General features: G+C 51.4%; 1 protein-coding gene across 7 annotated transcripts; it reads right to left on the bottom strand.

Annotated features, from left to right (window-relative positions):
* Positions 1 to 976: 976 nt before the first annotated feature.
* Positions 977 to 27,491, bottom strand: EIF4E2 (eukaryotic translation initiation factor 4E family member 2). Of its 7 annotated transcripts, none has more exons than XM_053919216.1 (9): positions 27,356 to 27,490; positions 22,780 to 22,879; positions 21,806 to 21,920; positions 20,076 to 20,210; positions 16,040 to 16,144; positions 14,490 to 14,642; positions 14,260 to 14,396; positions 7,692 to 7,769; positions 977 to 1,495 (listed from the first exon to the last, which is right to left on the bottom strand). In XM_053919216.1, the coding sequence occupies exons 2-8, from the start codon at positions 22,845 to 22,847 to the stop codon at positions 7,724 to 7,726; spliced, it is 759 nt and encodes a 252-aa protein (XP_053775191.1). In that variant the 5' UTR covers positions 22,848 to 22,879; positions 27,356 to 27,490; the 3' UTR covers positions 977 to 1,495; positions 7,692 to 7,723. The 7 variants fall into 7 exon arrangements, with proteins under 7 accessions (XP_053775191.1, XP_045054066.1, XP_024419620.1 ...); XM_053919214.2 differs by lacking the exons at positions 977 to 1,495; positions 7,692 to 7,769 and adding exons at positions 12,317 to 12,581; positions 23,139 to 23,201 and having other exon boundaries at positions 27,356 to 27,436; XM_045198129.3 differs by lacking the exons at positions 977 to 1,495; positions 7,692 to 7,769 and adding exons at positions 12,317 to 12,581; positions 25,342 to 25,617 and having other exon boundaries at positions 27,356 to 27,423.

Raw genomic sequence — 27,491 nt, 5'->3', positions numbered from 1 at the left:
TATTCTCGTATTCCTGGGGTTTAAATCACTGCTGGATCTTCTTATCCGATCTAACTTCACCCTAACGGAAGCACCTCCCTTTGGCCCCTGTACTTCTGTTCTTTTAGCAGAAAACATCCCAGACAGTGTCGACCTGAGGGTGCTCAGGGAATGGGAAGGGGGAGGAGTGACAGAAGCACAGTAAGATGCCTGTTAATGCCCACGTGACTTCTCCGAGGGCAGGTGGCTAAGGCCCTCTGGCCTGTAAGGATAGATTTTAGGAGGGACCTTAATTTAAGGTACTTCGATCTCTGCTCACGAGAGCCTAGTAAGACAGCTCCTTCAAGGCTGCTGGGGGGCTGGTCCTCAGTATTTAGGTCAATCCCACGTGCTCTGAGACCTCTCTGGTGCATGCCGGCAGGAGCCTGCAAGGAAGTTTCTGTGGGCATCCTGGATCGGCACATTTGCCACATGTGTGCCAAGTGATGAGGACTGAGCAGGTCTCCAACCCCTACAGACAGGCACAGCCATGCAAAGAAAGCCATTTACCAGAGTCACCTTTTCTTCGGGTGTCCCAGTTTCAGTCACAGAATTCACCACAGGAAGGGTGAGCACCTGGCTGTGACCAGCCTTCGCTCCCCTCCCTCAGTGAGGGCCAGGCGAGAACCCACAGACATGGGCTGGACACACAGGCCCCGCCCCTCTGGGTAAACGGGCTCTTTCAGACGCTGCCCTGGGCTCCCAGTCTTGCTTGGAACCTCTCTTGCCATTTTGCTCCTGACCCAGCCCGATTCTGCTCCAGTTTAATTTAGAGTCACACCTCTGAGGCACCTCAGGGAAGGCGGTGGCCCTCTGGGTCACAGTTCTAAGTGCAGCAGTGCCTGAGCAGGAGAGCCCCACCCCAGGGAAGACTGGAGGGCGTAAGGCTGGAGACCACACACAGTCAGCAACACACTGTCAGAGGGTGGTGGGCTTGGGGGAAGAGGGGAGCGAAATAAACAAAACGTCCCAATAATTTAATGGCAAAGCTAGAAGAGAGCATTTACAGCTACCCCGGGACTCTCCAACAAACAGTGTTTCCTGGGTGCACAGGCGTCCCTAACACTGACAGCTCCCAGTCCACAGCTCTGGCTGGTGCCTGCGGCCACGGCGCCTTCGTACAGCAGAGAGGAGCACGGCAGAAGGCCTGAGAGGCGCCTGGACAGCACACGGCAAAATGAAAGGCTAGACTCCCCCCACAGGAACCCATAAAAAAAAAGCGTGTCTGTTACAAAGTCACGTTTGCCATTCTTCCGCTTTATAAAGTCGGCGCTGCTGGAGGGGTCTAGCGGGGTCCGTCCTCCAGGGGTGAGTGCAAAAGGGAGCAGGCCGCTCAGGGACACCCCTTCCGTGAGCAGAGGGAAGGGCCAGTTGGAGACCTCCTATCCGCCTGGGCAGACACACACACAGGAGAGGATTATTGCCAGCTGTGCACGTTCACAATGTGATTTTTGTGTTTCGAAAGCTGGAGTTGTCCCTGGAAGGAAAAATGGAGAAAACAGCATTCAGTTCACAGGTGGCCTGCAGAACACACACACACACACACACACACACACACACACACACACACGGCCTGAACTCGGTGGCCCTGGGGCCCACCTGCCCAGGACACAGCCTGGGACCCACCCCTCCACTGTCCTACTGCCGGTGCCGCAACTGGACCCCCAAGTCCCTCCGAACACTACGACTCAACTGTCTGCAACCGCAAAAGATTAGAAACCACCTGAAGGCACGCACATCAACAGGGGACTAGTTAAACATTAATGCAATGGCACATTCGTACAATGGGACACTGTAGCTTAAAAAATACAAGGAAGCTCCCTGCTAATAAGGAAATGTCTCCAAGAGAAATCGGTAAGTTAAGGTGCAGAACGCCTGTGTGCACACAGGATGCTACCTTTTGTGCAAGCGGGGGTTGGGGAGAGCGGTCCTGGTTCGCATTTGCTCATACGTACGTGAGAGACGCTGTGGGCTCCACGAGAAAACAGCAATGGCAGTTACCCAGGACAAGGGAAGGGGACACGGCAGAGACTGGGCAGAGGCTGCAGGTGGGAGGGAGACCTCTCTCTCTCTCTTATACACACACACACACACACACACACACTTTAAAAACAAACTGAACCACACAACTGTGTTATACATTCAAAACAATCAATCAACCAAACAACCCTGGACTTCGAACTTACAGCATCTTAAAAGGGATATTCTCAGAGGTGAAATCCGCGTGACCTTCACTTTAGAAACTTAGCTCTAATTCTTGAAAGCGAAGTGTGTTTGTGCACGCGCGCATGCGTGGAACGGACTATTGGCTGCGTCCTGCCAGTTGCCCTCTACTGGGTGCAGACAGGTCTGGCCCCCTACTAGCGCCACTCCTGCTCCCACCAGCACCCAGCGACACCTCAGCCGCTCACGCTGCCATTTGAGCCCTGAGATCTAAGGGCTGGAAGGGCTTTAAAGGTCACCTTATCTACTGTTCTGGCCCAGTGTTTATGTCTTCAATTTGCCTGAAATTCTGAAACAGAAATTGTCATTAACCTGATTTCGAAGCCAGTATTTCCCTTTAACTTTAATGGAACATCCTGGAAACTTGGCTTTAGTGACCTATCTGACTGGGCATAGGGCAATGGGCCCAGAAGAACAGGCACGTTCAGCCCAGCAGGTGGCAGCGTCCTCCTGCTGCTGGATGTGGGTTCTGGGGGGGGGGGGGCAGGCGAGCAGTGACTAGCAGCCCTCCCAAAGCCAAGACAGCACTGTAGTGAGCGTAAGACATGGGCAACAGGGAGCTGCCACTGGGTGGGTGCCCTCTGCCCACAGAAGCAACTGACGGTATCCAGAAGCCCACCGGCGTTTTCTGTAGCTGACGTGCGTGCCCACGTAGCTCAGTTATCAATGGCTACTGGGCGCTCCAACGATCTCCGTCTAAGGAGCTGAAGGCCAAACACAAAGGGCACTTAACAGGGTGTCATCTTTTTTAAAAGGCCTCAAAAAGACGGACCCCACCGAGGTGCCACCAAGTAGCTAGCAAAGGATAAGGAATGCATCTGACCCTGAGACAGAGAAGCAAGGGGAACTGGAGGGTGTGCTACTTCGGAGTCCCCTTAGGGACTGTGTGCCATCAGAGGCCACAGGACAGAGGGTGTCTCTAACGACAAAGCGTGAGGAAGGGGTGGCTTGCTCTGTTCCGTCTCTCTCCTTTCCATGCCACCTCTATTCCCACTGAGCGACTGAATCACGAGTCAATCAGCAGGGAGAAATAAGACGGGTGACAGGCAGAGGAGCGGGAAGGAGAGCCAGGGAATGGTCTGCCTGCGGGAGAACGACTGACCTTGGAGGAGAGAGAGGGCAGACCAGGGTCTGGAGCAGCCCTGGCCGCCGTTTTGTGATGTATGGAAGAGCCTTTTCAGGACATCTTCACCATAAGCAGGTCAACCTTTTTGGGAAGAATTCCTGTCCTGTGCTGGGGTTGGGCCAGAAATGAATTCCTTCGTATTTATTCTCAGTATCGCTGCTGTCACTGACCCCTCAGAGTCGGAAAACGGTAGAGGCCACAAACACCCTCACAAAGCCTGTGTGTGCAACAGGGGAGGGCAGGAGGAGAGTACCAGGGCCAGGACAATCAGCTGTTCCTCCAGAGGCTGGCGTCAGGGAAGAGAAAGAGCAACAGGGTGGGTGACAGGTTCCTGACAATGACAGGCTGGTGGCAGTTGGTGGCTTTGGTCCAGCCTTCCTAAAAAAGAAGTGGGCTGAGAACAGCCTGGTGCCAAATTCAGTCTGCAGAATGTGTTCACCGCAGACCAGCTGGGAACCGACCCTCGGTCACATCCCTCACCCAGGCTGTGGTGCAGAGATTAGGAGACAGGGAAGGGTGAGTGGAGACAGGAAGTGGCAGAGGCACAGGTGACTTTTGTTTTTGTACAAAAAGATGGGCTTCTGTTCCTTTAAAAGCAAACTAACATTTTGGAAATCTGGAGGAACTCCCAAAAGCTAGCCCCTCAACCACCCAGCTAGGCTGGGATGGTGCACGGGCTACTGGGCAGGTTCTTACTGTTCTTGATACAGAAGAGGTTTTAGAAGGAAGTGAGGGAAATTTTACATTCTCACCTGCGAATTTACGTAAAGTGAGCTACTGGGACTGAGCCCAGTGTACCGATTTAAAGGGGCTTTTCAGACATCAGGATTTCCACTGTATCTTAACTTATCCCAGCAGATGTTTACACGCCAGGACACAGGACACAGAGCTGAAGGACCCACAAGGCTACGGGGACTCTCTCTCCTGCATGATGCTTTGTCGGAACGAGGGTCTCAGGAACAGCAGAGCTCCATCAAAATTGGTTCCTAACTTCACCCTGCCAGTCAACGTGGGGCAAACTGCTGCCCAAATATCTGAAACCGCTTTCTCATCTGCTCTGCCTCAAAATGACCATCTTCTTGTCCTTGCAGAGAAATGGACGAGTGTGAACTCTGGAAAGAATGAGCTAGGGCAGAGTTAGCTCCTGCAGGTGGATGGTGAAGGAGCAGGGTGGTCGGTCCCTCAAGAGAATGCCTCCTGTTCTTACAGAAACCTGCCCCTGAGCTGGGCACCAAAGTGACTCTGGGTCCTCTGGGGAAAGCTGGGTGCCACCGAGGAGGAGCCCTCCCCGACCATCAGCTGTACCAGGGGCTCTGAGAGTGTGGCCACAGACAGGCTGCAGGCTTAAGTATCCACGCTCTTCAGGGGAACATTCCCTGGCTTTCAGCTGTGCAGCCCCAGCCCCCTCAGGCTTCCTCCACACTCCTTCCCTCAGGTGAACTAAAAACGCAAACCTCCTAGGTGCAGTGGGGCCATGGCAATGCCTGACTTCCCACTGAGTGGCCATACCCAATTCATTCCCCAAAAGTATGGACCGCTGCTCTGTGCATGCCAGTCCAGACACGGAAGTGACCAGAACCCTCTCCCAGCAATAACTGGGGTTTCTAGGGACGTCATGCTGGAAAGGGCAATTCTCATTTATAATGAGGGACAAATGAAATGGTCCTCTAGTATTAGCAGTCATATATAATGGCAAAAAAAATCCGATAAACTGAGGAACCACTTGTGGTTCAATAATTATTATCTAAATAGCAGTTTTTATTTCATCACAGATCATGACCTCCTTGGAAGGCGAAAACACAAAGAGAGGACGAGAGGCCGGATGTCAGGGGTGTCTGAAATGGCAGCCCAGGCAAGACAAGCTAGACATGTGCAGCTTCTGGGAGCGCCCCCTTCAAGGTCAAATCAATACATGAAATAGGAAGAAGACCTTTTCAAGTCCAGTAAGACAACAGAGTGAGTTGGGTTTTTGTTTGGACTCTAATACTTCTCTTAGACTTCCAAGTCTGTGCGTTAAGAAGCACAAGTGCCCTCTTCATCCGCTCATAAAAAAGACGGGTAGTGTGCCTCAGTGGACTGAGCACCAGCCTGCAAACCAAAAGGTCACCGGTTCAATTCCTAGTCAGGACACATGTCTGGGTTGCAGGCCAGGTTCTCAGTTGGGGGTGCATGAGAGGCAACTGATTGATGTAACTCTCGCACATTAATGTTTCTCTCCCCCTCTTTCTCCCTCCCTTCCCCTCTCTAAAAATAAATAAAATCTTAAAAAAAAAAGAAAAGACGGGGGAAAGGGGAGAACACAGAGACTACAAAACAGCCATCATGCAAAGACAGGACTTTTCAAAGCAATTTGCTACTTCATATGGGGGATTTAGCTGTAGCTAAGGGGAGAGGGAATAATATTAAGTTTTTTCCTCATTCTGACTATTCCAGTTTCATGTTAAAGTGTTTTTTCATGGAACCTAAGATGTTATTAATGCTCTTGACTTCTAAGGTATCATTTTAAGTACTTTAAGAAGTAAACATTGCCAATTAAACTATGACAAAAATCTTTCTTATCACTTTCACTGTAAGCATTCCAATTATAGGGATATTAAAACCAAAAAAATGAAATCCTAGACATAACTAAATATGGCAATATAATTTAAACAATCCCATTATAGATGCAGACCTCTGGAAATTAAACTTAATTTACTTCAAATACCTATTCTGCAGCCTGCAAATCAATGTATCTAATTGCACAGCTGTTGTGTTTTCCATCCTTCCTTGTGTATTAGCAACCATCCCAGAATTCCATGTTGACTACAATTGACAGAGAAACCCTTTAAACTTCAACTTTAAAAAATCTAGTATTATCATCTAGCCCACGCCAGCCTGGCTCAGTTGTTTGGAGCATCACCCTGTACACCAAAAGGCTGCAGGATCGACTCCTGGTCAGGGCACATACCTAGGTGTGCGGGTTCGATCCCCAGTTGGGGCACATATGGGAGGCAACTAATAGATGTTTGTCTCTCTCTCTCTAAAATCAATAAACATTTTTTTAAAGAGTTTATTTATTTATTTTGAGAGAGAGGGAAAGGGGAGAGGGAGAGAAACATCAATGTGTGGCTGCCTCTTGAGCACCCCTGCTGGGGACCTGGCCCACAACCCAGGCATGTGCCCTGACTGGGAATCGAACTGCGACCCTTCAGGCCAGGGCTCAATCCTCTGAGATACACCAGCCAGGGTCTAAATCAGTAAACTTTTTTTTTTAACTTAAAAAATCTAGTATTATCATCTAAAATTGAATTCATCACATGGGAATTAAATTAGTTAAATAAGAGGTGTGAGTGGTGTCATCCGTGTGTGCAGGAATCTGGGACTGTTTCCCCACAGTCCTCAGAGCCCTGGTCACCTGCTTCTGCCCCTGTGCCGTCCTCTCATCTAGCCCACCTCAGGAATGCAGGTCTCCTTCTCTTGAAAAAGTCTCATTTCCTCTCTGGGAAGGCGGAGTTCTGAAGCTCCTACCGTGGACATGCTCTGTTCCTTTTAGAAATTCCGTTTCTTAGGAACGGTGGGGAGTAGGGGTGGGTACCATCCAGGAAGACGCTCCTGGGCCAGCACGCACAGACGCTCTCTCCACTCACTCCTCTTGTCCAGAACACATGCTCCCAGTGTCCTCTCTAAAGTGGCGGACCTGAACCTGGCATGCCCTTCACTGGAACGCAAACGCCCGTTCCGCGAATGCTCCAGCTGACCCCGCATCTCTGTCCCAGCCTCTCCCTGCCGGCCAGCACAAGATGGTGCTGTCACAGTGTGACCCGGAGCTCTGCCTGTCTCCTACAGAGCCCTGCGACTGCCCTAGGCCTTTCACTGCGCAAACCCACCCTCCTGTCCCTGTTGCCTCACAACTGACAAACCCCCCAGCAGACAAATGTCTCACCTGCCCCATGTTAGTCACAGGACCCTGCCAGATGGCTTAAAAATGGCCACGTCTGGGCCAGAGAAAGGATTTGTGGCACCCTTATCACCATGAAATGCTGGCATTAGAGGAGGCCAGAGATGTGTGGTCCGTGGACCCTCCCTCCCAAGTGAAGAAAGGGAGGTATAGTGACGCTGAGCAACCTGCCCAGGGGCTCACCAGGAGACATGCGACCCAGGGAGCACCTCAGTCCAGTGGGTTTGGACTGAGACCCTGACCATCAGCCAGAGGAGGGGCGGGAGCCGACTCCACGTCAGCAGAAGCGAGGCTAGGGGTACGTGGGGAGAGCACAGCCCCTGGGGAAGAGGGGCCCTATGGCTGAGAGGTACGTCACGGGGTTACAGAGAACAGACGAGGCCCTACCCTGAGTGTGAGAGACAGAGGGGAGCGTCCGATCAGCGGCCGCTGCTGTTCACCAGGCCATGAAACTCCTCCCAGGCCCTGGCAAACCAGAGACAAAAAAACACAATAGCACATTCAGATCAAAAGCTTTTTAACAAACAAAGAGAAGACACATCACCCCACACCCCACTCCAGATACCCTCAAGGTCGAGTGCAGCCCACCCAATACCCGGAAGCACAGCTGTGAGGCTTCCCACCTGGACTCGCCCTCAGATTTGCAGGGAGGGCCAGCGCCTTTCAGGGACAGTTGGCACTTGTCCTGGCTGCTCCACTGGTGAACTCTGGCCCTCACTCGCTATTCCCCTGAGGTTTTGTATCCAATCCTCCCACAAGTTTACCAGGGAGGCCAATGAGGGCAGAGCTAAGCTCAACCATCACGGGCAACACCTCCCATTCAGTGGGGCAAAGGGCAGCAGGGAGGCAGGGGTGGGTGGCAGAAACGGCCCTGATGCATCAGGCCTCACCTTGAGGGTAGAGGCAGGTGCCCAACAGCATCACGTCTAGAGGTTCAAGGGGGAAACTACTCTATGTTGCTTTGTTTTCACATTTCTAACCTTCTGACCAACCCTCTAACCTCAGACCCCAAATTTATACCGGGTTATTTCTGAATACACCCATGTAATTATTGTAAAGCTTAAGTGGCGTTGGTCACAGCAGTTCACGACCTCCAGGGGACGAGGCTCATGGCAACTCCCACGCTGATGAGCTCACGCACAAACCGGGGTCAGGAGGGGGAGGAGTGGGCTGGCACTCCACAGAGTAGAGGTCCTTGGTGACTGCTGGCCGAAAAACAGACGCCAGAATCTTCCAGCGTCTGAGCCCTAACACACCTCAAATTTTCTCAGAGGAACTATGAGAAAATAGCCTGGCCACTTTTCTGTCCCATTAGGGACGAAATGTCTGCTAAGTTCCCTGGCAATTACACACACAGTGGGTCGTTTGGGACTTCTCAATCTAAACTTCCCTTCTGTCTATCATTCCACCCTTCGTTTAAAGGGGTGACAACGTGCTGCATCACTCGCTACAGGTTTAGGTCACAGCCACTAAAGCACACTTGCTTACCAGGACCCCTACAGGCAGCTTTTGTTCTTCTTTTTAAATGGGGTGGGGCTGGGTACAGAGGCCTGGCAGCGCGAACCCACTCTCCCAGGCAACCCCGACGCGGTTCCTGCGGCGCTCCCTTGGGCCGCTCCCACAGGTCAGAGCCCCACCTCTGGCACAGGGCGCAGTGCGCAGCCCGGGGTCTCTCCAGCCAGTGTCACCGAAGCGCAAGTGCACTCAGCTGAGAAAACACAGGCCCGCCCAGCAGGTGTGCCAGTCTGTCAGCGCAGTTTCCACGGTGAGACATCTGTCCCACAGCCCACTCTGGCGATGGCCATGCAGGCAGGAGCTCTGTGAGTCCACGTGTGACATCAGAAGGCCACGTCGCTCTTCACTCCGAGTTAAGGCAAGTAAGGCAAAGCCAAATCCGATGCTGGGGCAATGACCCAGGAAACCCCTCTCGTTTTAACAGTGAGCTTTAAATTCTGTTTTAAGCGACTTCAGTGTCCACAAGAAATGACATGGTTGTGTTGCAGCTTCATCTCATTTATCCCTTTGTTTCTAGAAAGGCCTACACTGGTCCCAACAGAGCAGTTCTGTGTCAAGAGTCTACAGATATATGGACCTCAGAGACGCCCTCTGGTCAGCTCCAGCATGGAACTGCCCTCCCTTTTCCTTCCCAAGTTCCGTCCCAAGTTCCGTCCTCATGTTAAAGCTCGGCGTGAGGAACCTGGGTCAAGAAAAGTCCCTCGCCGGGCCCAGTGGAAATAAGGCAGCTGGTCACGGTCCCTGGTACAATCACTCTGATACTTGGCTAACAGCAAATCAACTAGCTAAAGCTAGGGAGAACAGCCTAGCTCTTTCCCATCTGGCGTCCCAGGCATATTAGGTAATACTAAAACTTGCTTCTTTCAAAGGTAGGAAAAAAAAAAAGTTAAATGTTAAAAAAGTGTCATATGAATGAAGCTTCTAAAAATAATACCAAGATTAATATAGCCCACAGGGAATTCTGATCAAACTCAGATGACAGGTTAGCAGAGTCTTCTGAAGACCACTCTTGTTTCAGCTCACTTCCTGGAAAGCAAACTCTGGGAGCAGAGAGCTCGTTTTTGTGTGGCCCTGAACTCCCCCCCCACCACTCCCCCAAGGCCTGGTTCACAGCCTCACACTCAGCTGGCCCTCAACACCCATGGACAAGCTCAGCCTCCTGCTGGCCTGGGCTTCCTTTACTTGGAGCATCAGTGGGGATGCACTTCCTAAGCCAGGCCCGCAGCCACACCAGTGCGGCCTAACGCCACCGGGCTATGATTTAGCCACAACAGAAGGGAGGGTCGGCACTAGCCTACGAAGTCCGATGTTTAAGTACAATGAAATCTGGACAAGGTTAAGGAAATTCCCCACGACTTGACCCGTTTCTCCTCTAGAATAAAGAAATAAAGAGAAGTCACCTACCCTCAACTCTCTCTGCAGAGGGAGCTGGTCAGTCTCCCCCCACGGGGGCCCACTGAGTGAAGCTGGCCCTGTCTTCCCCGCTTCTGTTCCAGGCCAGATGCCCAAAGGGATCATGGGACTATTCCAAAGAGGAAGCACAAAAGACAGTGCTGCTGTGCGGGCTCTGTGCCCGGTGTTATCCCAGTGTGCCCACGATTCTGGGTTGCATAGGAGACTGCTTCTCAAATGGAGGACACAGCAAGTTGCCTAATGCCTACAAGGACCCAAACCTACAGAGCCTCAGCTGCGACTGGCCTCATTACCAGGAGCCATGCACCTGGGTGAACACTCCGTTTAACAAGCCTCCCATTTCTCAATGGGACCTGTTCACTCTTATGGGGCCCACTGTTGGCAATATGAGGGTAGGAGGCAGCAGGCAGGTGACCCCTCTGCAGCTGAGCAGCCTGGGCGTTGAGCGCAGCGTCTGCCTCTCAGCTCTCCTAGGAGTGCAAGCGCAGCACGAAAAGGCCACAAGCGGTGTGAGGGGCAGGCTGGAGAAACCGAACGGTTGAAAAAAGGACATTGGAAATTGGACAGAAATGTAGCAAGGTAGAGGTCCATCTTCCTGAGAAATCTAGGCCACTCCTAAGAGTCCCCTCACCATTTCCAGAATACTTGGGACTGTTCTCCAGAGTGCTTTTTCCTCCATTTCCTTCATCCTCAAGTCCCAGCAGCTGCTGTACCTTGGCTGAAACAAAGCGACCCCTGTGCATGAGCCACGAGGACGGGCACAAAGCAGGACCGTTCTGACGTCTGCTCACACGTGGCAAAGACCAGAGGGGGCTCAAGGTCAGTTTGGTGCTTTCTGATGAACCCTGGCTCAGGAAGGTGACGTGCCACTTATCCCCTGGACCAGCTGTATGAGCTAAAATGAAGGCCAATACGCACCACACACTAGTGGAGGCAAGAGGAAAAAGGCCCTAAGAGGTAACAACAAATGCTGAGATCAGAGAATGGGCACTGCTGCGTACCAACACATCTCCTCCTTCCCAGGAACTTCGACCAACTGTGTGTGTGCAACACACAGCGGCAACGACACAAACCGCTCCAGAGAGCGGAGCCCAGGGCGCTGCTCCCAGCTGTGTTCTGTGGGATCCCGGGCCACGTGGAGACCGATGGTCCATCAGGATGGCACAAGCCTGGGGTGGCGCTGCCAGTGGACAGCCAGCCACTTTGGAAACGCCCACATCCACCCATGACCACCTTCACAGATGCTATTAGGTAACCTGACCCAGGGTCTACAAAAACGTTAGTTTTCGTTTTGTTGGTAGCTCCCAAGAAAGCCGGAAGTAACGTGAGGCTCACTGCAACTACACATGCAGGTTAGGGCCTGCAGGCCACGTAAGCCAAGCCACAAAGCACATGAGGGGCTGGCACACGCTGCGATCAGCAACCCTAAGGAGCAGACTCACAGAGGATGAAGATGTTGCCCCAGCCTGGCTCCCGAGGCACGACTGCCTGGGAGAAAGGGAAGGGCTGGGCCCTGGGGGCCCTGCCAGCAGAGCTAGCTCAAAGAGGAAGATGACCTGGCTCTACAGGGAAAGCGCAAGGGAGAGGCCGGCAGAGAGCTTGTGGCTTGGGCAGCTCTGGCAGTTGAGAAAACCCCGTCAGCACCAAGCAAGGAAGCTACATACGCACAGACACACAGATAGAAGCAGGACTTTACCTCCAAGCAAGAGCTTTCTCCGAAGTAAAGGCAAACAAAGCCAGCGAAGCAAAGGCCAAGGACCCCCCTTTCAACCTTAACAACCTTCCAGCCGAATTCTGCCTCAGAAACCACTCTGTTCTCATTCATCAGTGTGGCCAGATGGAAACTAAAATTCAAGTACCAGAAAATGGGGTCTCATGTTGGGTTAGGTGTCACCTCATTATGTCAAACCTCAGCAGAAGTGGAACAAAACAGCACGGGACCTGTGCAATGGACTTGTGGAAATGAGGCTGCATTCCCCCGATGGCCCTCATGGAGAAGTCTGTGCCGTTCCTTAGCATGGTGACAGTCAGTCTGAAAGGCCACTTCTCTGATGCGCCACAAAGAGCAAGAGCATGAGACAAGCTAGTTTAGCACCGTTTATTAAGTGATCTCAGCTGCTGTTGCAGCTGCTGCGTGTCAGCCTGTTCTTAAACATAAAATGCTCTTCCAGTTCCTCTTGTCCAGGACAGAAGGGTCTTCCAGGTAGCACGCCAACAGAACAAGAGGCTCCGATGATGCCAGCTTCAATGATGGTGCCATCCAGACAGGGAGAGGGTCATGGCCCATTCAACCGCGGCTTCCAGAGGTTTTGAAAAAGGAGCCTTGGGGGGCCCAGCCTGCCTGGCATTCTAGTGGGAGTGCAAAAGGTCGGCACATTGGGGGAGGAAAGGGAGGGAGACGCGAGGGGAAGTAGCATCTGGGTGTCAGGGAGGGTTTTCAGGTCCCTGTCCCTGCAGGGCTGGAGTGCTAGGCAGACCTCTGGGTAAAGCAGCGCAGCAGACTAAGGCAAAAGCCCACCGGCTCTCCCAGCCTCCGGAAGGACTTGAACACATTTCTACAAAAGTCAGGAAGAACTGCCTCAGGGTATGAGAGAGGGAGACCAGTGGAGAGGGGAGAGCTGAGAGCTGAAAAATACCTCTTTCCCTTTCCTATCCTGATGAAAAGCTTGCTTTGGGCGGGGGAGGGGGGGGTTGGCGACTGAGGGGGGGTTTGGGAACCTTGAACGTAAGAGTCCTAGGAAATGCAGGTGTGGATCTCTCCAGCCTGCACTGAACCTGACTGGAGGGCAGGAACTATTTCCACCCCCAGAATAACGAACAGGAAAAATCTGCTCAGAGGAAACAATGCTAGCACAGGGCTGCTCGGTCCAGCACCCAGGCCACAGCTGGCTCGGAGCTCCTGGTGGCTGCAATGAGTCACACCCAGCCGTTTGCTTATGGACCAACTCCCAGGGCAGCGGCCCCAGTTAGAAACAGGCCCTTCGCTAGTTTCTGCTAACTCCGCCCACAGCATGATCTGTGAATGCATGCAGAAGACTCCCAAATAGTCTGTCTGCTGAACACCACCACTGGGCTCGTCACCAGTCTCTAATCAGAATGACATCATGATGGTATTATGTCTGATGATGATGACGACGACAGCAATACTAATACTTGGCCCTGTAAGCGCAGTCTCCTTCTGAGGACCTTGCATGACAAAGATTCAGTGAGCCTCCCAACAACCCTGTCAGGTGGAGTAGCGTCAGCCCCATTTCACAGATGGGGAAACTGAGGCCGAGTGGGGAAACAAAGGCACATGCTGACGCTGGAGTCAAAGGGGAGAAGGGGACCTACACGTCCTGACTCCTCGCTGGCCGGCTCCCCGCCGGCTTTGAGAAAGTCTAACAGCCACTCCCCACAACTTCTTCAGAGGGCCTAGCTGCCTCCCTGCCTGGTCGGAGACTGCCGCGTGCGGATGCCGGCTCCACTGCCCGGAGCGCTCGGCAGAGCACAAAGCCCAGCTTATCTCCCCACTGGCGTTCGTGCTTCCTGAGAGTCTACCCTGACAAACACACTATTCTGCTTCCTCCAGGACGTCAGCTCTGCACACCAGGAAATGGAGTCACATTCCTGATAAGAAGGTAATTTCCGAGGACACAGAGACAGACAGAAGCTACCAGGTTAAAAAGACATGCAAAAGTGGGGGCAGGAGCGGACAGGGAGGACTTTCTTCAAGTTACCTTAAAAACGGCAGGAAGAGGAAGAGCCCTCTGCCTCTCACTTGAAGACGGCAGCTAGCCCGTGACAGACAAGCCCGCCGGGACACTGCACTGGGGTCCTGCCGGGGGCTCTCCCGGCTGCAGAGACACGTGCAGGAGCCTCACCAGCAAAGAGCTGCTACAAGTGGCCAGAAGCACTAGAGGGGAAGACTGGTCTGTCCCTTCTCCATAAGTCAGTTTCCTGTGCGACCATATTCCTCTGGACCCAACTAACAACCAACTTCTGCTAAGCTCAGGGATATGCCCCCCCAACCCTCCCCAACACGTACTTGATGCTGTCGGTGTGGGTTTTGTATTCCATAATGGTGTTGGGAGGTAGGTTAAGCACTCGCCGAAGCGTGTCCCGGATTCGGGCTGTGGTTGCTTGGTCGCTGGCAGTCTTGTTCCATATTGAAATGATGTCCTCCTACAGGAGGGGCAGAGGGCTCATCAAAGCCCGCCGGGGGGAGGGGCCGAGGAAAGGCAGCATGTGAAACCAGACCTGCCCACGGGGGCTTACCTGGAACCGGACAGAGACCACAGCCCCACAGATCTCCTCCCCAACCATGAACTGCTCCCCCAACATGGCCAGGATGAGGTTCTCCCAGCAACGGGATGCCAAGCCCTTCCGTAGCCGAATAATCCACTTGCCGCCATTTTTATTTGCATCATCCTATGAAAAGACAGAAAGCAAAAAAGTTAAAATATAGTTTCACAGCTCTTCTTTCTTTGGTGTGACCCCTAAGAGGTCTTGTCACTTTCTAGTTATTCAACTTCATAGAAAAAACGGTGGCAGGGAGAGAAGAAGAAAAGAAAAATAAGGTGGGGGTCCTGACATGAACCAGTTCAAAAATGGCTCAACAGACGCTTTAAAAAGGACCCTCTTTTTGGCAACTAGGAATTGAGATGATGTCAGATTTCAAACAGATCACTCCTTACTTCCTTCACCACGAGTCTGCCAGTGTCACCACGTTACAAACACAGACAGGAAGCCGGTCTCTCCTAGACCCGTCTAGCTGAGGAGACAGACAAGAACACAAACTACAGCAGTACACTCTGACGAGCACTGCTGTACCAGAGATCTGCACAGCAAATTCAAGGGCAAGACCGACAGAAACACCCAAGAGGGGCCTGGCTGGTGTAGCTCAGTGGATTGAGCGCGGGCTATGAACCAAAGGGATGCTGGTTCGATTCCCAGTCACGGTCCATGACTGGGTTGCCGGCCAGGTCCCCCTTGAAGGATACATGAGAGGCAACCACACATTGATATTTCTTTCCCTCTCTTTCTCCTTCCCTTCCACTCTCTCTAAAAATAAATAAATAAAATCTAAAAAAAAAGAATACCATATTCTTAAAAAAAGAAACACTCAAGAAGAGGAAGCATTTAAGCAGCTGGGCCTCCAGGGACCCAGGAGTTGGTCAGGCAGAGCAGGCGGAGGGCCTGCAGGCACCAGGAGGGGCATATCTGGGCATAGAGTCTGACTGAGCACGGGATGGGGAGGCGAGGGAAGGCAGGATTTAGAGAGGATGGGGGACAGGGCCTGAAAGGCCAACCAGCTGCAAGAGCATGTGAGCAATGGAGAGCCATTTTAAAGCTCAGCGGAGGGCGGTGATCACATTTGTCTTCTAGAAAAACACCACGGAACCAAACTAGAGATGGATTTCAGCAAAGCAAAGAGATCACGAAGCTCAGCTCTGGGTCTTCTATTACTGCCTGAAGCTTATTTTTACCCACTTTAATCTTAAATATACCACGGCAATATAACACACACACACAGCCAGTTCTATGGGAATAAGGGTAATTAAAAAAGGAAACAATCCTTGAATGTCATTACAACACCCTTTCAGCGATGAAATGACCTTTTAGACCACCCAGCACCACCCCCGACAAGTGATGGCACCCTGTCTTTTCCTGGACACCCCAGTCCTAACGAGATGCCAAATAGTGATGCAATTTTGAGAGAAGACTTTAAAATACTTTAAACCTTGGCAAGGCTAAAACCCAGAACAAAAACCCCAAACAAAACGATGACCTGCTCAGAAAAGCAGTGTGAGGCCCTCGGTCCTCACCTCCCACATGGGTTTAATTCCTTCTTTGAAGAGGTGGAAGTCACTGTGGCCGGTCAGGTCCCCGGGACGCACCATGTGGCTGTAAAACCTCCAGAACTGCTCCACCTGTGAAGAGAAGGCCCCAGGATTCAAAGGATGTGACTCCTCTTTTTCTCTGAATGAATGCAAGCCTTACCTAAGAGAAAAGCGTAAGCACGGAAGACACACTGTTGCAGGCTCTACTTCTGAAGGGTGCATTCCCACTTGGAGGCTTGTGTGGGAGGCCAGGCATGTTAGGTAACAGTGCATGGTAAGCTGGATGAAAGAAAGACGTAATGCTGTTGACCCAAGAACAACCCCTCTGGGTGAGAAATGCCAGCCTCAGCCAGGGCCTCTGCTGGCAAGAGTTGTAGCTGTCGACATGCTCTCCCTCCCGCAGTGGCCACAGGACACCCATGACCTGCTCTGGGGACCTTGTTCCACACAATGGAAACCCCTTTTGTCCTCTCGATCACAGACTGTTCACTCAAATCCAGCATCAGCGACAGTGAGACGCACCTCGGTCCTGTTCAGTTACTGAGGCTGGTGATACGACCAAACATGGTGCCTTTGCTGACGCCAGAACAGTCCAGAACCAGGCAGGACTCAGCCTCTCACGCTTAGGGTTGAAGCCCCTCTTCACTCACTCCCGCCACAGCGGGCGTTCGGCACTGTTCCATTTCAGTTTCCGGGGCACAGCACAGGGGTCAGCAGCTCCCTTTATAACGTGACCCCCGGTGGTCCCAGCACCCACTGGGCACTGACAGTTATTACAATGTGAGTGACCGTACGACAGTCAATGTCCCTGTGCTGTCCTGGCCGTCCCCATGACCGATCCTTCACCTTTTCCGGCTGGTCCCCGCCCCTGCAATCACTGGCCTGTCCCGCAGAGGCCCCTTTTTTGCTGCAACATTTATGGGGCTCCCTGCCCCTCCTCCATGGCCCCGTGGGGAAATCAGACACACTTCTGCCTAAGCGAGGTGCTGAGAGGAGAGGCTCCTTCCCGATCCCTGTGATTCATAGGCACACGTACTAAGTGCTGGCCAGGAAAGGGACACATCTCAGGAGGAAAGGAAAAATGTGGGCTGGCCCTAGAGAGAAACAGCTGGTGTCTGCCACACACACACCGCTCAGAGGGCTCTGAACAAAGCACCGCGAGACAGCAGAGCTGTGCAGCTGGACGTGCGTGGTGAGCGCACAGAGGTTCAGGCCGCGCTTCTCGAGCTGGACGGCAACTGAGCACAAGGGGACCATGCACTTGTGAAACGGAGGTCCCTGCAGCTCCTCTGCAGGACAAGGACCCAGGCAGTGCCTCATGGGTATAAACAAGTCAGGAACGAATGCCATCGGCAGCATCTCATCTCAGCAACTGCTCTGCATACCTGTTTTAAGACCTGGGACAGTGAGGGTCCTGCGTGCACACTGAGCAAGCGCCTTTTTCCACCTGGACACAGCGGAAAGAAAGGAAGCATGCCCCCAGGCCCTGCACTCACTGCGATTAGGGACTGGGGAGGGGCTGTGGGGGGAAAGGCGCACAGACCACCCCCACCCAGTTCCTCAACCAGGCACCACCTCCCGGCTAGTCTGGCCCCGCTCAGTGCTCAGGCCAGACTGCACGGTCTCACAGTCACAATCGTACACCCAGACCATGGGGGGTGGGCAAGCAGCTCAAAAATATGAACTAGTTTTGAAAGATTTTCCCCCCCTTCTCTTTAGGCAATTGTGGTTTCTGAAACTCTTAATTGAAAAGAGAAAAAAAAAAAAAAGTGTTTAGACTCAGTTCATGGGGTGCAGAAAAGACCTCAGAATGACCTTCCTCTGTGTAGAGTGGAGAACACTGGTGTCAGAACCTGCCCCGCCCACAGAGTCGGGCATTAGGAGAGCGTGCCCCGTGACCCCCCAAATCCAGTGCTCTTTCCATGTTAAACCACTGCCTTCTGAGTCGCCTGATTTCAAAAACTTTTACATGCTGTTAAATACCAGGATTAAGGACAAATGGGAAATACTGCTTTGAGTTTACTAAAGGGTTTCACAATGTAATTACTTCCCTGTGAGGAATTTAATATTGGGAGGTATCTCTTACTGCCTTGAATTACGTGGCAGTGGATTTGAACACCATCACCCATCCAGCAAGTACAGAAGAATTAACCCAAGACGGCACTACTGATAAGATCTATTCAACTCGGTATGTGTGCCAAAGAAAACAAAAATCCTCCTTTCCCAAGGTGGGTAAACTACGCTTTCCTTAGAAGAGGAAGAAAATGTCGAGAAAGATCCGTGGTTCCCACAAAGGTACCAACAGGATCCTGAGGGAAAGCTCCCTCCCCAGTTGAGTGTCTTCTCTGACCCTCGCGTGCTCAACCAGCCGCCTGCAGTCCCGAGGCTGCCGCTGCACTCACGGGCCAGCATTCCCACACCACGGGCAACGGCACTGCTGTGACAGGTTCACACGGGCCAGGAATGGAGCAGAGCCTTGAACATCGCAGATGTGACCACCCGGGCCATTTGGAAAAACAGCGCGTGGAAGTGGCCCCCGCAGCTCTCCCCAACAGCACTTTTGTCTCCTGTGTCAGAAACTCCCGGCCAGGTCCTGCTTCCCTGAGCGCAAGGTCTCGGTTCATTTTAGAATCCCACTAGTGCCTTGAATTCACTCAACAAATGTTCCCTGAACCAAATATACTCCAGTGCACAAGCTATTTTTAATTTTTCAAGAGAGCCTACATTTACCAGTGATGAGGGAGCATGTATCTCTTCTCTCACAGTAATCAGATGAACTAATTACCAGTTATGTCCAATAATAAATGGATAAATAAGTACAGCTTGTCTAGCAAGCAAACATTTTAAGAACTGGCACCTCTCGTCAAGCATCCTGGTGTACTGGAAGCGTGCTAGGGCTTTGCGACCTGGCTCTCACAGCCACCCCACCTGGGTTTCCACGCTGGTTCCTCTACCAAGTCAAGTAAATTACGGCTGCGTGAGACTTGAGAGCAGACGCCCGGCCCAAGCCTCACGTCCTCATCTGTAAGATCTGGAGAACAACGCTGGCCTCGCAGGGCTGTCCCGACGCTTGAAGGAAGTTACACAGAGTGGCTGTTACTGTGTCCTTCCTCTTCACTACTTTATTGTAACAGTGTCTACCAGGGGCTCCTCTTCTATACCTGCATTTTAAACAGGGCAGATACCCCAATAATTTCAAGAAAGTAACAAATTCCGCATTTGATCCTGCCCAGAGATGGAAGGTGCAGTACAGAGGAAGTACACAGAAGCTGCAGACAGCTTCTCAGGGAACACAAACCTAGCTACCCGCCTGTGAGGGAGGTAGGACAGAGCTAGGCTCCCTGTACCGACAGGACCCACAGAAACGATTATTAGAGATTTCTTTTTCTTTCTGAAGACAGAAGGGAAGATGCTACTCTATACACTTATCACTAACAGATCCGTAACCCTAGTGGGAAGTTATATAAAACACTAAAGAATTGCTCCGACTGGTGTGGCTCAGTGGACTGGGCATTGTCCTGCGGTGGTTTGATTCCCAGTCAGGGCACATGCCTGCATTGCGGGCCACGCCCTCGGTTAGGGGCCTGTGAGAGGCAACCGATCGATGTTTCTCATACACTGATGTTTCTCTCCCTCTCTTTCTCCCTTCCTTCTCCTCTACGAATAAATGAAATCTTAGAAAAATATATTTGAAAAAATACAAAAGAATCTTTTGACATTTACTCTTGACTTAACATCAAGCCTCATGAGGATATCATGTACTATAAAATTTTGTACCTCCCTCACCCCAGACACTGCACATAGTGAGGACTCAGTAAGTATCTACTTCAACAAACCTGCATTTTCGTATGGTCCCCTTCCGATCAATCCCACAATTCACAAACTGGTTACCTATGGGCGTACAGTGGGAAACCCAAGACCGACCAAATCTGACCTGAGAGATAAGGAAGCCAGAACCCTAAAGAGGCTACCGGGAGGACAAGGAAACACAAGCGCACCACAAGGCTCAGTAAGCACTCACAGAGGCAAAGGTGCCGATCTGTTTGATGTTCTGCTCGTAGCTCTGCGAGCTGGTGGGCCGGCCAGGGGTCCTCCTGGAGTACCAGAACGTGTAGTTGTACTGCAGGGGGTGCTCTGCTGGTCCAGGGACAACAGCCTGCGAATTAGAGGAGGTGTGTTAGAACAGCCCTTCTCCACATGCTCTGGGACGGAGAAAACGTATTTTGGCATCACCCCTTACCCCCTCCCCAATTTAGTACCTGCAATGTGCCCCAGGTTCTGCTCTCACAGTAAATGCCGTAACGGTGAACTGATTCTAAGTCCCTACAACATTTTATCTCTGTTCTGATGGCTTCTGTAACTTTCTTCTTCGTAAGTATCTGTGCTTATACCTTATCTCAGCATAGTCCCAGGTCCAGCACCACCTCCTCTATGACACTCTCTCACTTACTGGCTAGTGACCCAGGGCAAGTTGTTTAACCTGTTTGTGCCTCAGCTACTTATCTGAAAAATGGGGTAAATAGTAATAATCATGTCGTAGAGGTGCTGAGAGGATCAAATAAATGAATAGACATGAAGTGCTGAGCACAGTGACTGGCACATAGTACGCACTCAATAAATGTCAGCTACTAAATATCAGGTGATAAATGTTATTATCACCACCATTAAATGTTTTTTCCTTGATCCATAGTTTCACTCACCTTTGTGTCCCCTTAGCACCTAAAATACTTGTATCTATAAGATAGTCAATATTGGGGTTCTTTTAAAGATTTTATTTATTTTTAGAGAAAGAGAGGGAGAGAACAATCAGCATGTCATTGCCTATTATGTGCCCCCCCACTGGGCATCTGGCCTGCAACTCAGGCATGTGCCCTGACTGGGAATCAAACCAGCGACTGTTTGGTTTGTAGGCCAGCACTCAATCCACTGAGCCACACCAGCCAGGGCTCAATATTGTTGGATAAAGCAATAACGATTGCTCTGATTTTTAAAAATTCCTCACCTGAGGACATGCTGATTTGATTGATTGATTTTGTGTTTTTAGAAAGAAGGGAGGAAGAGAAAAATCAATCAGTTGCCTCTCCTATGCACCCCAACTGGGGACTGAACTTGCAACCGAGGCATGGCCCCCGATCCAGAAATGAACCTGCAACCTTTTGGGGTGCAGGGGTGTTGAACCTGCAGCCCACAGGCCGCCCAGGATGGCTGTGCATGCAGCCCAACACAAAATCGTAAATACACTTAAACATTATGGTATTTTTTGTGTGTGATTATATGTCACAATGTATTTAATGTGTGGCCCAGAGACGCCAAAAGGGCGGACACCCCTGGTTATGGGATGATGCTCCGACCAAGACACACAGGCCAGGGCTGCTCTGATTTTTCAAGAAGTTGACCTATCTATCTAATCCTCCAAATTGTCTCTTCCCCAAGTCACTCATTTCAAGGGACCTGCAGGATCTAAAATACTCAGCAGCAGCTTATAAAGCAAATAACAGCCTTGTTAACCCCAGGGTTACCCTCCCTACCTCAGGCCAGCAGAGTGCTGGAAAGCTAGGCAGCACCCCAAAGTCCTGTGCTAAGGGAGGACCTCCAAGTCCCAGAATGCACTCTGGTGGCTCCACGATCTTTTCTTGAGAACAGAATCGGCTATTACACAACAGTGTGCAGTTGTGTTAACCTGGAATCTTCCAGATAAACAGGTTCCTTGAGATAACCGCGTCTGAGTCCCAAGGCAGCAGGAGAACTCACCTTCCTCTTGCTGCTGCTCTGACCTTTGTCTCGCTCCGTTTTTTCCTTCTCACCATCTTTCTGTGTGCTGTTTTCTTCATTCTGGTCATGGTCCCCACTGTCATCATCTTTCAATCTAAGCAGAAAGGCAAAACAATGTTACCTCGTGACTGAACTGATACCTGCTTACCTTGCAAAGCTACTGGGTCAAATGCGCTACCATGTAATCAGCCCGAAGTCACTCAAAATATGGCCATAAGATCAGAGAAGGGCCAGGGAATGCAGAAATTAGGAGGATTAAACAAAAATGAAATGCCCATCAACTAATGTGTGAATTCCAGCAAGCATCGTCTTCCAGTTTCCTAACAGGCTGCACAAAGAAGCAAGAGGTAAACATTTTAGCTTTGGTTGGTGCGGTTCTGTGGATTGAGTGCCAGCCTGTGAACCAAAAGGTCACCGGCTCGATTCCCGGTCAGGGCACATGCCTGGATTGCAGGCCAGGTCCCCAGTTGGGGACGTGCATGAAGTTTCTCTCCCTCTCTTCCCATCTCTCTAAAAATAAATAAGTAAAAAAATTTTTCTTAAGAGATACACAGTTTAGGGATTGTTTTCTTGTTCAAAAATAAAGAGTCAATAATCAGAAGAGTTTCTGGATTAAGTAACTGCTTTGGCATTTCAAATGAAGTTTAAAAACTTACCTATCCTTCTTGCCACATCTTCTAACCATCTCTCCTATCCTTCTTCACTGCTACTGCCTTAGTTCAGGCCTGCTTCTCATCACCTTAATTATTAGAATAAGTCCCCAACGCAAATCATCTCTGCCCTCTATCCATCCTCCACACAGCCACCAGCATGGTCTTTCTAAACGCAAACTGACCATTTAACTTCCACGCTCAAAACTCTCCACTGTCGCTCTGACCGGGTTGCTCGGTTGGTTGGAGGATCATCCTGTACACCAGAAGGTTGCGGGTTTGATTCCCGATCAGGGCACATACCTAAGTTGCGGATTCGATCCCCGGTTGGGGTGTGTACCGGAGGCAACCAATCGATGTTTCTCTCTCATGTCAGTGTCTCTGTCTCTCCCTTCCTCTCTCTCTAAAATCAATAAACATATCCTCGGGTGAGGATTAAAAAAAAAAAAAAGGCTAAAAAACCCCCAAACTCTCAACTGTCCTTGCCTTTTGATGCCCACCTGCAGGATAAAGTGCAAGGAAATGTAAGATACTCTTGAACCTGACTCCTGCCTATTGGCATCCACCCCGCCCCCCTAGAGCAATCTATATTCCCACATCTGTGCTATGTGCAAACACTACCCCTCAGCCTAAGGCACCATTCCTCCCACAGCCGCCCACACCTGTTTTTCCTAGATGGAGGGATCCCCTAGAATAGTGTCTTTGAATCTTTGTATCTCCAGCACCTAGGACAGGAAGATGCTGCATCAATGATAAATGGAAAAAAAAATGCCCGAAAGAAGAAATGAATGTCTTCTTGCCTTGTAAGTACAGTCAAATGTACTTCAGGTGCTACCTTTTCGGAGCAGTGAAAGTACCCTAAAGCTCTCAGGTACACCTAACGCTCACTGGATTCAGACAGAAAGATAAACAGAAGGTGATCTGATAAGAATGCTGTTTAGTCTAGAGCTGGACCATTAACTTATCAAGGATATTATTTGAAATCACCTTCCTGGCCCTAATAACTACCTAGTCAAATGGAATTAGGTAATTCTCAAGGAAAGTACTAGAAATGCTCAGATTGTAATTCAGATGTTACTCTACACAGAAACGGAAACCTGCTGTTAGGCATTTTCCTGTATTTTTTTGGCCCATGGATCCTCACTGCCTAGCACGTAGGAAAGCAGTCAGTCAGCATCAGAACTCACGAGCTAGCCCGGTGTCAGGGTCCCTGCTCCGCCCACTTCACAGGCCCAGCTACAGGACATATACAGAGGTGGTCATGCACTGTGTTGTTAATGTCCCTGCCCCTCCCGGACGAGACATGACTACGAAGGGCATCTGACCAAAGGAGAGTGTACCCTGGCCAATACCTACACTTCGGGCCTTGTTCAAAGTGATGAGCAGATTCCTTCTCAGTTTTTCATCCAAAAATGAACAACCACACAGAGCCAGAGCTGGAGCAGGCACATGGGTACCACACAAGAAAAGCCACGAAGGAATGGACAACGAGCAAAAGCAGAGCGTGCCAGCTGGGGAAGGGGATAGAACAGACAGCAGCGGAGAGAGCAGGGATGAGCCTGGCTGTGAGCGGTTGTGCCCAAGCGCCAGGACAATAATGAGACCCTCCTGTCCGTATCAGACACTACGAGGGCCTGTCCCCAAGGGCCTGACTGAGGTGATGCGCTCAGGCCTCGCATGGTATGGAGGCCCTGCTCTGCCTGTGTGCCAACACCATCTCCTGCTTGGTCCTGCACACTTCACTCATGGCTGTACACAACCCATTTGTAGCTCCCCGACCTCCCCCGCTCCATGAGGTCTCTTCTCAGAGAGCCCTCTTTCCCCTCTTAGTGTCCTTCAGAGCTGTGACTGAGGGCCACTTTCTCTTGGAAATATTTCCTAATCTGTCCCTAGGCTGAGCCTAGCTCCCCTCTTCTGGACCGCCCCAAATAAATGTTGGTGCTTGTCCCAGCTATGCTGGCATGGCCAGTTTTCTGGTCTCCCGACTGAGAACATGTTGTGGGTTTTTCTACTGCTCAGGCCCGAGACCTCTCTCCTCCTTAGGGCATATGCCAGGGACACAAACGGTTTCCCCGCCTCCTCAGCTCCCACCTCCCACTATGTCCTCTGGGTGCCCTTCCCTGAAGTCTTGGTTGAAGAGGGGCAGTCACCCAGCATCCCTCCTTGTGCTATTCCAAACAGAGCATGGACGTTCTTTCTTTTTAGTGGTTTTGCTGCTAATTACTACTAGAAAAGAAAAAAGTAACAAAAACAATTATGTCACAAACAACCCAACTCCACCATACTTTCTGACTCCCTTCTAAGACAGACTGGAAACCCTAATGACCTTTACCTTGTGCAGTTATTTCTTGAGGGTGGAGCTAACCAACCCCCCTTCCCTCTATACTTAAGGCAAATTAATTGCATCTTATTTTCTAGAGGTTACTATTCCCAGCGTGAAGCTGGGTTGGAGCCAAAATACGGTCCAGACTGAAAAAGCAGTGCTCCCTAGCTCAGATGGTCAGTTAGCATCTCTGAAGCTGTCCAGACACTGTGGCACCTAATGAGCTCACCAAGCTTCTGCCCAAGTAAGTCCTCATACTTTCTGACTAGACAGATTCCTTGTGGGTAAAAACTTAGTTTAATTCATCTTTCTAAGTCTAGCATCAGACAGTGGGAGAGAAAAATATACGTGTGCTTAGTGAATGCATCTCTAAAATCAACACAGTACACAGCAGAATAGGATGAGTGCCAATAAGGGGTTCAGACAATAGTTAGGAACGAGCCGAAAGCTAACAAAGACAGAGGAGGGACAAAGTCAAGTTTGGCATCTAGATCTGAAAACCTAGCTTCTCCGAGTTGGGACTGCAGCACAGGAGAAAGGACCTGAGGGTTTTCACGTGAACAGGATCAATGGCAATGGCAGCTGACAGCCTGGCAGACGAAGGGGGCAGGACGCAATCCCAGTCTTCAGTTGCGTCTGCGGAAGTGGAGCCCACACAGTGGAGGAGGCTGGAGTTCTTCATTAACCTGAGCCCGCCTGATCAGACTACAGCACTCAACTCCAGGCACAGGGCTCTTAGGGTGCCGGCAAACCGAACCAAACCCTGAAGAACCACGGGTGCAGAAGCCAAGTATGTCGCAATGGTGTGGGACTGCAGACTTTTTGCATGAAAAACAAAAACAACAATAGAAAAACTAGGGGCAAGAGTGCTGTCTTCAACTGCTAACTTCAAACGAAAGAAAGCTGGGCTTCTTTCCGGCATAGCTAGAAGATGGACGTTAAAAAACTCTGGCACTGTATAAGGAATAGTTAATAATTAGAACCAATTATAAATGACCCAGGTTAATTTTTGCCAAGAGGTGCATGAACCAAGGTTAAGTGACAAACCTGGGTTTGAATCCCACCACATGGTCCTTCCTGTTACTTAGGCTCAGAGCACCTCGTCTGCCTTACCTGCGAAAGGAGGTTCCGAGGGTCCCTTTGCAGGACTGTTAGGACTAGAAATAAGACATGTGCCCTGGCTGGTGTGGTTCAGTGGACTGAGCCGGCCTGTGAACCCAACAGTCACGGGTTTGATTCCCTGTCAGGGCACATGCCTGGGTTGCAGGCCAGGTCCCCTGTGAGGGGCATGTGAGAGGCAACCACACATTGATGTTTCTCTCCCTCTCTTTCTCCTTCCCTTCCCCTCTCTCTAAAAATAAATAAAATCTTTTTTTTTTTTTTTAAAAAGACTACATGAAAAGTATCCAGAAAGCTGCCCTTGGAAGCCATTATTACCATTCCTAAATTAGCTTACTTCAGACCTCCAAATGATTCGGGTAGGACTGGGCCAGGTGACCCATAAAGTGTCCTAAGATACAATTTTGATTTGTTCACTTTGGTGGAGGAAGGGGTGCAGGCCTGGCAGGCAGCTCCACAGAGGCAGGACTTCGGTCTGGCGCTGGGTGTTGCAGGGTTTGTGACGGGGAGGGGCCGGTGTAGGGCGCTGCGGGAGACTGCTGGGAGGCCGAGGGAGCACTGGGGTCCAGGACCTCCGAAACGCCCCTACTGGACAGCGGAGCACTGAGGCGGCTCGGGTAACGATGGCTCAGCGCCCGGACAACTTTTCTGTTGTCAGATTTACGAGACTCCTGGAAGACAGCTAAGACATAATCTACCTCGCGATAACAACCGCTGGGGGGAAATATGCTAAATTACTCTGCATTTCCTTTCTGCATCTCCAGATTGCTGCTGGAACTAGGACTCAGGGTACCTAGAGAAGTCCGGAACGACAAGTACACCTGCCGGGCCAGAACCGAGCAGCTCCCCGAGTGTGTTGGAAGGGAAAAGGAGGGGGAGGAGAAAGGAAATAGGAAGGAGTCTCAGGAAGACGGGGAGAACTCCGTCCAACAGAGCGGCCGCCGGCCGCATTACCTCACTGCATCTTCACAACTCTACGACCTGGGCTCTTTACCGTCCCCACTCTGCAGGTGAGAAAACAGACTCGGCGAAGAGAGGTGACCAGCGCAGGCCAGAATGAGCGTGTGGGGAAGCTGGTTTCAGAAATTCTGAAGCGGCCAGGCTGCGGAAACACCCAAAGCCCTCCACGCCGCTGGCGCACCCCGCGCCCGCCGGGGCGGGGCGTCCGAAAATCTCCTTCCGGGCGGCACAACCACCCCTCTCCCGGCCCCTGCGTTTCACCCTCGGTCCGGGCTGCCCTGGGGTCCCCGGGACACTTGCACCCCGCTTCCCCAGCTCCCTCCTCCCAGCCGGCCGCCTGGGCCGGGTCCAGCCCGCAGTCCGAGCCAGGGACGGAGGCCAGCGCCGTGGAGTTGGCGCCGCCGCCAGCCGCGGCGAGGGCAGGCGCGGGGAACGGTTGGGGGAAGGGGCCCCTGGAGGCGACCGCACGCCACTCACGCGTCGAACTTGTTGTTCATCCTCTCGCTGTCGCCACTGCCTCACGGAGTGATTTCCGCTTCGCCCGGTCCCTCCGCCTTGGGCCCGGCCACTTCCGGTTGCGCGGGGCTCAGCGGAACGTAGGCGCGCGGGCCTG

This window comes from Desmodus rotundus, chromosome 2, assembly GCF_022682495.2.
Source record: "Desmodus rotundus isolate HL8 chromosome 2, HLdesRot8A.1, whole genome shotgun sequence".
NCBI classification, from domain to species: Eukaryota; Metazoa; Chordata; class Mammalia; order Chiroptera; family Phyllostomidae; genus Desmodus; species Desmodus rotundus.
The sequence above is the reverse complement of the archived record's forward strand: the minus strand, read 5'-3'. Positions and strand labels throughout refer to the sequence as shown.

Coding starts and splice junctions, on each gene's coding strand:
- EIF4E2 (XM_053919213.1), bottom strand. CDS start 22,847: ATGAGAGAGAAACATCGATTGGTTGCCTCCGGTACACACCCCAACCGG. Junction 20,211..21,805: donor AGAGCAGCAGCAAGAGGAAG/GTGAGTTCTCCT, acceptor TCTAATTCGCAG/GCTGTTGTCCCTGGACCAGC. Junction 14,397..14,489: donor TGGTCTCTGTCCGGTTCCAG/GTAAGCCCCCGT, acceptor CCCCTCCTGTAG/GAGGACATCATTTCAATATG.